This window comes from Lissotriton vulgaris, chromosome 2_1 (assembly GCF_964263255.1).
Source record: "Lissotriton vulgaris chromosome 2_1, aLisVul1.2, whole genome shotgun sequence".
Classification (NCBI taxonomy): domain Eukaryota; kingdom Metazoa; phylum Chordata; class Amphibia; order Caudata; family Salamandridae; genus Lissotriton; species Lissotriton vulgaris.
This window is the reverse complement of record NC_141687.1, coordinates 387768288-387781650: the sequence shown is the minus strand read 5'-3', so window position 1 is coordinate 387781650 and position 13363 is coordinate 387768288. Positions and strand designations below refer to the sequence as shown.

Here is a 13363-nt window from a genome sequence, read left to right as displayed (position 1 = left end):
TTGCAGAAAGCACAAGTGGGCTTGTAATATTATTCTTTCAATCACACTTATTCCTCACAACTGAATAAAAAGGATTTGTCATTATACCCACCCACCAACCAATCAACTCGTGAATAGGACTGCCGGCCTCTTAAGTAAGTTTGGACCCTATTCTACACTGTAGAGTTCATTAGTGAGTTGGATACAAAGGACCTCCACTCGTTTGTGTGCTAATGTAACCTGGCATTCCCTGGTTAAAGTAACCAAGCTTTACACAGTGTAGACACCAGCACTTCCTTGTCAGATAGGTGTGTGAATGGCACTCTAGCTGGGTTAGAAATGAATGACAGCAACTGTTTGGTTTGTATGTAGGAGGGCAATTTCTCATACTGGATCATTCTAAAGGAAGGGAGGGAATTGAACCATCGATGCCTTTACACATTTTAAATTGAGACACAGGTCTCATTGGGCATGCTTTCCTAGGGGACTATCGGAATTTGCCTTGTTGGTTCAGATTACTCAAGCGTCAAACACTTACAGACGAGTTCCCCAAATTTACACCACAATCTCACGCAAGAAGCTGCTCACTGATCTTATGGTTATTGATCACTGGGACAAGGCTCTCAAGAATATAATCAGTAAAGATCAATGGGAATACTGTTGCACTCACAGAGCCCACAGCTCCTTCAATAATACGCATAATATCTTGACTGATATTACCCTTGGTTACAGGATGTTTGGGTAAAGAAATAGGATCCAATACTCACAGTCACTGAACAAAAGGGGACCTCTTTCCTCTAGAGATATTACTGGGCTATGCTGTGGAACAAGTGAGGAAAATGACTGCACTAGCATTGACGTTAGTCAAGCATAGAGTGGTGATAACATGGATGTAAGGCAGACTACCTACAACTGAGTGGGGGCTGGACCTTGCTACCGGCAGCAAAGATGCAACAACATATGCATCTACGCTCCAGGTTGCTTGCAGACTGAAGGATATTTATGGCTCAGTGTTCATCTACTTAAAAACTCAGGCAAGTCGCGGGGCACCAAGCCCAGATAATAGGTCAATTTTGGAAGTCTCAATCAGCTGGAAGCTAGTGTGGGTGCTGTGTGATTCTGGTGTTCCTGTCTACTACCTACTAAACGTCTGTCAGTTAACAATGCAATGCTCTCCAGCCTCTGCCATGCCTATGTGCAATGGTCTTTCTCCTTCGGGTCTTATTCTTTTTACTGCCTGTGTATCTGCTCATATTTTGAATGTTGCTAAGCTTTGTTTGTAATATTGATGTTCTGTTTATTAAAAATGTAAAGATAAAAAAGAAATCCCCACTGAGATGAGGGGAAGATCCTAACTGAGTTAATCAGCTGTCTGATTGCCATACTAGGCCCTTAAGGACCATATCAGGAAAGTGACATTTAATTGTGGCTAACATTATTATATATGTTAGAATAAAATATATATAAAAATATTATATATTTAAAAGAAATGTCAACACTAGGGAGAGCGCATTTATTTGTGGGTGGGTGGCAGGGAGGTCAGATTTACTATTCTACCTCCAGTCTAACAAACATTGGGGAAAATGCAGACTCTGCGCCAAGTGTCAGATTGACTTTTCTAACTCCAATCTATCAAACATGGGGGAAAGTGTATATATCAGGGGTTGTTTGTCACCGCCTCAGGAAAATGAGGATTCAGGGGCATCTCTTTCATCAGTGATCCACACCTGCCACCATTGATGGACCCTAAGATACCAAAGCTAGACAGACGTGATCCTTGATGGTTGGATCCTAAAATGACAGTAGGTGTTAGGCTAAAAGCCTATGATAATCTTCATCATGACTTTTGGGCTAGGTGGTGTCCAGGTGACTACTCATCCTTGGGCTTCCCCAACGAGCCCACATCACACCCCACCTCAGGCAACTCTGCTGGCTCTCTGTACAGAAGAGATGCCAATTTAAGCTACTGACCCATGCAGACAAGGTTCTACACAACCAAGGACCCGTCTACATTAACCAAAGCCTGCATTTCCACCGACCTCTATAAAGCCTATGCTCTGCCTCCCTTTCATACTCCTTGCATCTGCCAAAGCAGAAGTGGGGGACACTCCTCCCACATCTCAGCAAAGACCTGGAACAGCCTCCTCATTCAACTCAGACTATCACCTCACTTCTGGAATTCCGACTGGCCCTCAAGACCTGGCTATTCAAATAAGTCTCCAAGACCTGCTAGCGCCTGGTGATTAGACAAAATTTATAAATCCTGATTGATTGAAGACACAACGTGCTTTCAGTTTTATTACAAGCATGATTTGATCAATTAAGCTCACATGCGGACTAGTTGTTGATGAAGCATTAATCAACAAATCGACCAAATATGGGTGCACCATACAATTTCCTGGCCTACTTCTGTAGATTCTTGTAAATACAAGAAAGTTGTAAATCTGCACTAAAGCAAGGACATATACTATGGGTGCACTTTTGTGACTTTCATTAAGAATTGGGCCCCTAATTAGGTCTGGCATGAACCAAGACGTTTCGCTTTTATTAAAATTCTATCTCGTTCTATCTATCTATTTGTTGGCTTCACTGTGAGTGACAGTATTCTACTCCTCCACAAGGACCGTATCGCCACACAAAGTAGTTTTGCTAATGTATTACTGTAAACTGGTAGCCAAAGGGAATGTGCTGCAAGGGATGGGGCCTACATGTACCACTGACAAAAACACATGAACACTTGTTGTCCTTGACCCCAAACAATATGTCCTGGTCATCAAGCTATAGGAACTCCACATCCCTGTCTGTGCATTACTATGGAACGGGGACCAGGCCAGGACTGCACTATACTAGCTTAGTAGGAGTGTGTACGATCAAGATATTGCCATCCTAAACTCAGAAAATATTGTTGGGCTTAGCAATTAATGGTGATTGATCAATGAGCATTCCCATCTCAACAGGGATCAGCCCTGTGGTTAGGCAGAGATGGGCTGTAACCAAAAGGCTACATGAGGTGACCATATTGGGGTATGTAAAAAGTGAGGGTGCCAAGAACCACTGAAGTGGGCTTCAGATATGTAATAAGCAGTTATAATAATACTAATAATACTAATAATAATAATAATAATAATAATAATCTTTATTCAGCAGATAAAAATATGACCATAAAAGAAACATCTTAAAATGTACAGGCATCAGGCAAAATCAGTCTCCATAAAAACAGCCACATATACACTAAAACTTGTTTATATACTGGCATAGTCCCCCAGTGTCACTTGGTTTTAAGGTGCATCCCACAAATTTTCAATACAGGTTAAAAAGTCCACTGGTTCCTTTATAGTAGGAAGACATAGTGCAAAAAGTAGCAATAATTCTTATTGGCTTCCAACATCCCTCGTGAGTCTTAACTTTAAAGCAGATCTTAAAAAGTTGGAAACACAAAAGAATGTAAAAACATCAGATGGCAGTTTTAAGAACAATAAGGCAACACATGCCTGTTTAAATCTAAGCTTTCTTAATAGGCCCAGCAGGAAAAATGTTCTAGGATGTGCATAATGAGGACAGAGGAGGACAAAATGTAAGGTATCCTGTGGAGACCTATTGTTGCAACCAGAGGGTCCTCTATAATCTGTGTGTGCCATAAAACCAGAGGGGCAGCTAATAAATAATGAAAGAAATGTAATCTAAAACGTGGCATTAAAAATCTGTCATGTGTACTAGTTATAAGTGATAAATAGGGTTCCATGCCCTGAATCAATTTAACTAAAGTGTGTTCTCTAGCCATGGGTTTATAAAGTTCACTATCCTCACGTTGCATCGTGACATACTAAAAAAACAGGTCTTTGATATGCGCCTTTTCCTGGCTACCCACCTTTTCCGGATTGGTAATCTGCTCTGCTCTCCCTAGCTTGGAGAGGGTATCCTTTACGTATTTTAACCACAGGATATTTAACACCTAATCAAGGGAGAGACACTCCTGGATTATCAACCTATCTCCTCATTTGCCCAGATCTTCGCCCAACACAATAGGGGTTTAACAGCAACCATGTCAGAAATATATTTGGACCCCAATTCTTCAAGGACAATATAAGCAGGGATGCTGTGAGGTACTTTCAGCAAGCGTCTAAAATATTTGTTCTCTTCAATTTGTAGATTATTAATTGGCTTGAATCCCCAAACCACGCTACCATATAAAACTTTAGAACAACAGATGGAAATATATACGTTTAAAATCATTCCTGGTGACCAGTGCCTAATCTGTGGGCAAAATGCGCAATTGCTCATGTGGACCTTTTCAGAGTAAGGCACTTCTCTTCTTTACCATCAAATAAAATGCCCAAGTATGAGAAGGCCGGTACTTTTCCCAAGGTATGTGTGCCTATTGCATAACCATGGGCTTCTTCCCAATTTCCATTATATATGATTTAGCTAAATTAGAAGACAGATCCATCTTATTCATGAAGATCACAAAGCTGTCTATTAAAAGCTGCAGGCCCTTTAGGGTTCGGGCGAAAAGTACTGTGTCATCTGCATGGAGCAGAACTGGGACCGCCAGTGTGCCTATCCTCGGGGTATCTGCTTGTATGGCCATCAGCGGTACAAAAGGGGGTGGTGATGGACGGAGCATCTGCATCAATCAAACACTCACACCCAGTCAAAAGATCTGGGTTTAATCAATCACCGTTCTTTAGCCCACTCTGCCACCCCAGTTCAGACATGGCTATATGCAAATCAGTCTGACCCTGTGCCTTATGGGAACAGTCCAGCCCGAACTGCCAAGCCATGTCTTCCCTGGACCATCAGATCAGAATCGAGGTCGTTGATATATAAAGTAAACAAAAACTAAGCTAATATACAGCCCTGTCTAATCCCGCTAGAACAGTTAAAATGGGCCGTGGTCTTCCCCTTCTACCTATATCTAACTATTGCTGTGGTGTTCGAGTGTAGGGCAATTAGAATGTTGATTATTGCCGGATCCACCCCGAACTCTTCGATAAGTGACCATAGTTTGCTGCGATTCACTCAGTCAAAGGCCGCAGTGAGATCCATAAACGCCAAATACAGCACCCCTGGTTTAGGTAATGTGTATTTGGCGGTGTTTAAATAAAGGTTAAGGCATTGGTCGGTAGTGGATTTGCAAGATCGGAACCCATATTGGGCATCCGTTATAATTTGATTGCCCTCTGCCCAATCCGACAGCCTATTTAGAACCACCCTCCCCTAAACCTTCACTGACACATCCTTAGGAGATATAGAGTGATAGCAATGTGGGCTATCCCTGTCTCCTTTCTTAAAGATGGGAACAATAAGGGCAGTAGACCATGATGCCGTTATTACTGATGCTACTGCTGCATTTAATATCCTCGCTAAAAGTGGCGCCCATACCTCAATATTACATTTGAAGAGGTCTGGCTGGATCCCATCTGGTCCCAGTGCCTTGTTCCGCGAGAGACCCTCAATTCCTATTCTCACCTCGTCCTGGGTAAATGTGATTGGGCCAGCTCTCTGCTTACTGGCTGGTGCCTGAGAGTATATACAGACCCTCAAAGTGCTCCTGCCATTGATCTGGTAGGATGTTAGGGCTTAGCCCAGATTTATTAGAATATTTGAAACATTGGTTGTGTATGACCCTCCAGTAACAAATAGAGTCCTTTAACTCCACTGCCTCTGTTCACTCCTCCCAGGCTTTCTGTTGTAATTGTCTCTTGCGCCCCTTTACTGCTTGCTTATAGATTTTACGGCAAGCCGCAACCCGGTTCCTCTCTCTCTAGGACTGCTTAAGGGCCAATTTAAAATCTTTACGGGCCTGAGAACATTGCCCATCAAACCATCTTTGGGCGTCCATGCTAGGGGAATGAGGCGGTGCTTCAGTAAGCTGTCCACTAGTGTGCAATGTCCCTAAAGGACTCTACTAGGTCAACCCCTTGCACTTCTAGATCTAAGCATTTCAGAAAATCCTGCTTGCCCATATTAAAAACAGAGGTGGTAAAAGCAACACCATCTACCAGAGCCCAGCGTAACCGCCTCCCTTGATCAGTTGCGGAGATCATACCACCAGCTACTCTATGATATGCTGGGGCTTGCTGTGAGGCAACAAGTGACAAAGTCACCGGGTGATGGTCACTTAATACGCTATATTTAATGTTAAAAGAGGATATAAACCTTTCTAATGTGAGAGTAACAACAAATAAATTCAATGATTGACCAGCAACCTTTCCCTTTGTAAGTTTGATGGACAATCAGGTCCAAATTGTGAGCTAACCCATAGGTGTTCAGAAGGCCACTCAGGTCCCGCCCTTCCTGGGTGTGCTCCATGTATGGTCCTTCCCTTACTGTGCAAGACGAACAGTCGCAATGGGACACCCTCAGGTTTGGGCACAAATGGCAGTTAAAATCTCCGACTAGGATCAATTGTGACTGTACCGGACCTGCCTTGTGTATTTGCTTCAACCAATAACCAATTTTTTAATAACATGTACAGGCTAGTCAATCCCTGAGAATGTGGTTTTGCATTATACAAATTAATTAAGACTAGCCTGTACATGTTATTAAAAAATATAACTCCCTGAACAACATCCGAGTCCCATGTCTGCTTCTTCCATGAATTCTCAGGTCTATAAACATGATTACCCCCCCCCCCCTTCTCTCCCTGAAAATTATCTTATTTCTGGGCAGAAAAAAGTTTTATATCCTTCAATGAAGAAGTTATTCTCTGGCTTCCACGTTTCCTGGAGGCATATTAAAAGAAAATGTTTGACATTATGGAGCCACTGCTCGTCCGTCAACTTACTGGTTATTCCCGCTATATTCCACAAAATAATTTTTAGGTCGCCCACATTACGCTTCTCCGGGGAGCCAAGGTGCAGGGCACTAAAAGGTGCAATGATGGCCCTCTCTATACTGTCTGGTCTCAACTGACTTTGGTCCCTGCACTCTTGGGGGATTTGTATTGTTATCCCTAAGTATGTCTCTTTCCTACCCCCTGCTATACCAGTAAGTTCCGGTCGGGATGTCAATAACTTTCCTCAAACTTTTCCCTTCTCGTAGTCAATCTATATCGTTCAGGTCCCTCAGTGGTGCAAATGCATTACTTGAGGTCAGTGCTTCTTCGCCCAAAATGAATCCCTTCTCTTGTCCTAAAGCACGCTGAAACAGTTTTAGGCCAGTGTCCCAGGCAACATTGATCCCAGATTCATGACTTGAATCTCGGGCCTTATTACACCGGGCAAAATTTGAGGGATCTGACCCTCAGTATGCATCACAACTGGGAGAAATACCTGGGGGATTACTTGTTGGGGCTCCTGGGTAATTGGTACCACACTCTGCATTGCCTGTCTGGGGAGGGACAATGAGTTGTCAATGTTATCAAGGGTTACCCTTGTTTCTACCAATACATTTGTAAATTCACTTACAAAATCATTCAAAAGGCAGGTCACTGTTTCCACAATTTTTTGTTTCAAAGGCTCCCACAGATCTTCATGATCCTTAATATTCTTAGAGTCTGGACTAGCGGTGCCTCCCCCTTTCTTTGCCGGAATTATTTTCCTTGTTGCTTTCCGTTGTTTCTTGGGGGATGGTGGGCCCCTTGATTCCGCACCAAAGGAGTGGGTCGGCCTGGCCTTATTACAAGTATTTTGACCAACAGCATTGGGGATAAGACTAGTTCCGGTGTTGGGCCTCCTGAGACATCTGTAACTACGTCTTGACAGTGACCTTTTCCCAATGAGACCCCTGCTGGTCTTTAAGCCACTTCTAACATGGCGCCCTCCACGAGAGGCTCAGCAGCCCCTGCTTTTCCTAAAGAGAGGCGCCTCTCAGTTCTGTCTATCTCTTTGGTGGTATCCCTCACTGCTTTCACCAAAAACGAATCAATAGATCCCTTAGTTAAGTTCTGTGGGGAAACCGCTGGCGGAACTTTCCTCTTCCCCATTATATATTTAAAACAACCAACAATCAACCCAATGAGGCCCACCTCCTTGTTAGGGTCTAAAATGCTTCCAAAAGCTGTGCAAATGCGCTAGACATGGGAGAAATTACTCACATGCGCTGATTCAACTGTCCCACGGTCAGTGGATCTCTTCCTTGCTTCTCTGTCTCCTCTATCTCTTTACCAAAGTTCACTCAGAATTAATGAGGCTCCAGCCCTTGATGGCAATACTGGTGTATGGAGAGAGTAGGCCTTGCCCGGCCATAAACGGCCGCGGACGGGGGCAGATGGGCCCGCCATTGGACAGGGCTTTGCCTGGGCAGGCCCGCGAGCACCCCACGCTGCGGGAGCCGCAAAGTGCTTTTACGTGCTCGTTGCGCGAGAAGAACAGTTTTGGCGCCTCCTGCCGCTTGGTGATATGGGTCTTGCAATCCACCCCTCGCTGGTTGCAGGTACAGGTATGTAATAAGCAGTTATAAATATAGGATGGAAGGGGTGGATTACCAAATGAACCCCCTTGTGGAACTCAATAGGATGAGGGGCTCCGAGTGGGTTCCAGAAACAAGTCACATAGGCATAGGAAAGGTGTGAGACAGTGTAATGGGGACATGAAGGTGGTCAATATTAGAAGAATTCGTCCTCCAGGTAAGGGGTACTTCAACTGAGATACTGCAAAAATACAGAAAGGCAATGGCTGATGTATAGAGTATAAAGTACAGAGTTATGTCAACAACACTTAGGGCCAAGGCGATATCCCAAACATACCCAGCAGTAATTAACAATACCCTAGATCAAATAGATGGTCAGAAATGCCAATGAGAAAATGACGTTATGGACTTTTATGATGAGGAATGGGAAGGGGCATGCGGTGGGCCATGAAAGGTAGCCATGAGGGCAGCTTTCAATTGGTCCAGTTGAAAATCCTTCACAGAAGTTGGTATACATGCGCCCTATTACACACAAGTGGAAAAGCCACAAACAACAAATGTCTGAAAGGCTGTGAAGGTAATGGAACACTTATACACATAATCTTTAGAAATGTCCCTGTATTGAGAATGAAATCCTGGGAATGTAGGGAGGTGTCTGACAGACACATTTGGAACCCTAGTGGACCCATCAAAGAAGTTGGTTGTATGGGGTTTATCAATGGACACAGCAGCACAACAATTTGGTTAAATATCGTATCACATCAGACTGGTGGGATGAGAAAGGATATGAGAAGACTGTGGTGGTCCCGAAGAATGCCAAGCTTTGATGTATGGTGTGAAAACATGATATAGTGCATGGTGGCTGAGCAAATCTGTTGTAATGTACAAGAGATCTAAAGAATAAAGTACAGATCTTATTACCTACTTCACCTGGTCCACACCTCTTTCATCATTGTAACAAAATCCTTTACACAGGCTGGGGATGCCCCAAGAAATTTGATCAAATCTGGGCAAGATTGGAGGAACATATTAAATGAAAAATTACCCACCATAAGAATGGTGATCCCACCACTGCTGAAGGTAACGAAGGATAAAAGATCATTAAAGTAAAGGAAAAAGGACAGTTTCACTAGGGAGGGACAGGTGCATGTCACTCCTAGCGCCCATTTGATCAAAGGACAAAATAAGGAAACTACGAACCCAATCTGTAAGTACATATATAATGATAATTGGAAATTGAAAATGCAAAGTACTGTGACACAAATATACTGTTTGCTTGTTTAAATGCTAAAATAATGAAAAGGTGATTATAACAAAAAAGAAAACATTGCACGTTTTTTGGTCAGCTCCGGCATAGGAACATTGGCTTCATTGTATTTGTCCTATGAAATAAAAGTATAACATTTCTGCCTCAAAATGGAACCCAAAACAGTAGAAAAATGCTACCTTCACTGCCATTCCATTGACTTCTGTTCCACAGGATCCTCCCGAGGGGCAGGTGTTGGGGACGGTTGTTGTGCTGGTTTCAGAGAAGTGGATGTATGAAAGGGGGATGCGCAGTTCACGACTGGCGACCTGCATGGTTGGAGAAAAAAGTTGCTAAAAGGTCAGGAGCATCTTGTCTTGGATTTTGCAAATAAGCATGTTTAACTTCTGTAGCATATTCTGTGAATTTCTGGTGTCGTTTTTTTAGACTATGAAGTCAATCTCCTCTGCACAATATAGGAAGAAGTCTGACCAGAGAGAAATCTTAAAACATCTTGACTGCCAGGTCCATCTGAAAGGCTTCTTAGGATAAACCAATCAGCCATATCATTAGACAGAAAAGTGATTGACTCTCTTGACTCTCTTCCAGGTCAATCGTTTGCGCGCCTGCCTTATAAGATCACTGGGCTGTTGAGAAGGCTAGTCCACCTCCAAGACTGTCCACCTCCAAGGCTGTTCACAGCTAGGTTGCTCATAACGTCCTCAAATTAAATTAACCAACAACAGCTGCCATAAGCATTTTCCTCATACTGGTGCACAAAATTCAGTCTCTAAACCACTAAGCAAATCACCAATCTTCTGCAATGAGTTATGGGTGCCAGAAGGGAGAGGTGTGGCGCAGCGACTAGGGCGGCTGACCCTGAAGTGCAAGGCTCACAATTCGATCGCCGGCGGCAGCTCAGCTCAGCACCATGTTACTCTGGGCAATAGCTCACTCAATTTCCCCGACTACCCCAGTGCCTTGAGACCCTTAGGGGTGAGTAGTTTGAACTTTACAAATACCGGATTTAGATTTAGATTTAGATTTATCCATGCCTTGAGCACAACTCGTCCCATTCTCTGATTTGCCCTTCCACATGTTTTCATGAAAAGGTACAAAAAAAAAATTCCCAGAGACTTAAAAAAATGTCTGGTTGTCTGATATTTTGATTGCTAGACACCCACAATGGACCAAGAAGCTTCCTTATATGGCACAAAGATAAGTAGCTCTCAACTTCCTTGTTTGAAAAGTATAAATAGTATATGCATTGGACTGGACAAGCTTGTTTTAAAAATACCTCTGACAGTTCTGGTCTGTCCTATATCATTTTTTAACCAAAGGATTTACGTCGAGAGGTTGATGTGGGCTGGTACTATCGTGAAATAAATGAGTTTAAGCTGAGGCTGATGTTAATTAAACCAGGGGTAGATGTCGCATTAGTCAACTTTTTGCATGGTCTTCATGAAAATCTGGGCACCAGGGTAGGGTATGGCCAGTTTGGTGAACTTTCCAATGTTTTTCCACTAGCTAGTGGAGTGCGTCAGGGGTGCGTGCTGGCACCCTTGCTTTTTATTCTGTATATTCATTATCTGAATGGCTCCTTAACTAATCCTACTAGGGATTTGCAGAAAATTGCCAACTCTGCCGTCCCAGCTTTATTAAATGCCGACAAAGCTGTTTTGCTGGCTAGAACTCCTTGTGCATTGTGTAGGCTGGTGGAATCTTTTGTATAATTCATGAGTAATTTAGACCAGAAAATAATTTCTGAGAAATAATATAATATGGCATGCGGACCTGGTAGGAAAGCCCCAACAGTTTTGAAACTGAGTGAAAATCATATAGTGGCTGATAATTTCATTTATCTTTGTGTGATGTTTGACTCAAGTAAATCTTGGTAAATACAGCTCGGCGGAAACTTGGAAGGACAACGGGCTCCCTTTTTAACTTAGCTAAGAAGGGCGCTAGGTCCACAGTTTCCCCATTTATTAAAGTGTTTAAAATGCAATGGGTTCCTACCGTTACATATGGAGCAGGGGTTGGGGATAATAACAGTGCTGCTGCTATACAAATAAAGGAAAACAGAATTTGCAGGAGATTGCTGAACCTTCCTCCTTTAAGTGCTAATTTCATTCTCCACACCGAGCTGAATTTAGAATACATTTCAGATAGTATTAAATTGGCACTCCTCCTGCTTTGGGTTAGACTGTGGAGTAACGGTGAGGCAAGTTTCAATAGGGCAGTAATAAAGGACTACCGGACTGTCTGACTTTGGAGAAGGGGCTTTCTATTCCCTAGTTGAATTACGTTTGTAAATCTCTGGTTGAAATCGGTCTCCCTAAATTGTTTAGTACTCATGGTTTAATTACGAATGTTGAAAAATGGGTTGTTGAGCAGAGGTTTGCTGAATGCACTCCCTCACAGATGATTCAAGATGCTGTTTGTATAAACATCATTCGCATTATCAGATAGATTCATGAAGCTAATTTGCGATCGCAATTGCTGCGAATGAGCAATTGCGATCGCAAATTGAGTAAAAGCAATTTATGACATTGAAAGTCGCAAAAGTGGGGAAACGCTAAAAAAAATTGTGAATTCGCAAATAAATTCGCAGAATCCTGAAACCTGCCCATTTGCGATTAAGAAATAGCTAGAAACCAAGGATTCTGCGAATTCATTAGCGAAATAGCTAAATAATCGCTATTGCCATTCATGAAAATTCGCAGATTGCGAAAAACACGAAAATCGCTATTAGCGACGCGCAATTTAAGGAGAACCCAAACTAGGAGGTAACCAGCAAAGAAAAAAAAATGTTGATTAAAGTTAACTGCATACAAGTGCTGGCCTGACCAAACACACTAAAGGACATGCAGCTGGAAACTGAGGACTCTCACAATGCCAGGACTCTACATGGTGGTCAGGCGGCGTAGGCTGCAGCGAGCAGCACAGAACAGGCGTAGGATCCAGGAGCGGATATTCCGGCAGCGGGTCACCCTTCTGGGCCAAACCAGGGAGCAAATCTATACCAAGTACCGCCTAAGTGGCCCAATGATCATTAAGCTGATCCAGGACCTAGACCCCCTGCTGCAGCATCCAACAAGGAGAACCAATGCCGTTCCCACCCATGTACAGGTATTGTGCAGCCTGCACCTACTGGCCTCCGGAAGCTTCCAGGGGATAGTTGCTGTCACTGGGGGTATATCCCAGCCCACCATGTCCCGCTGCCTAAGGAGTTTCCTGGATGCAATGCTGACCCGGCTACATCACTACATTTCATTCCCCACCACCCAACAGGACCTAAATGACACCAAGCTGAAATTCTACAACATTGCACATTTTCTGCATGTTATTGGATGCATTGACTGTACCCATATCCACATCTGCCCACCAGCACAAACGGAATACATGTACCGCAACCGCAGGTCCTACCACTCCCTCAATATCTAGATGGTGGGCAACGCAAAGAATTACATCACAGACATAGTGGCACAATATCCGGGAAGCACACATGACTCTTTCATCTTCCGGCACAGCGGCATTCACACACGACTGGCAAGGGGAGACTTTGGCGAAGGACACCTACTGGGTAAGTACACATGTCCCCAAATACTACACTTTGAGCATGTATCTGCGCAGAATAGGCACTCACCCTGTGCTCATTACCCGCAGTTAACAGCGCCTACGGTCTACGTGAGTACCTCCTCACCCCATACCTCAACCCTGCCACACCACAGCAACGGTGTTACAATGCTGCACACATACGGACAAGAAATTGCATAGAGAGGACAT

General features: G+C 43.5%; 1 protein-coding gene across 1 annotated transcript in view; it reads right to left on the bottom strand.

Annotated features, from left to right (window-relative positions):
* AOX1 (aldehyde oxidase 1) overlaps nucleotides 1-13363 on the bottom strand; it is a 504603-nt gene that overhangs the window by 132299 nt on the left and 358941 nt on the right. The window contains exon 28 of the mRNA XM_086955224.1: nucleotides 9778-9906. Within this exon, the coding sequence (XP_086811350.1) occupies nucleotides 9778-9906 (129 nt within the window). The remainder of the gene's footprint in view (nucleotides 1-9777; nucleotides 9907-13363) is intronic.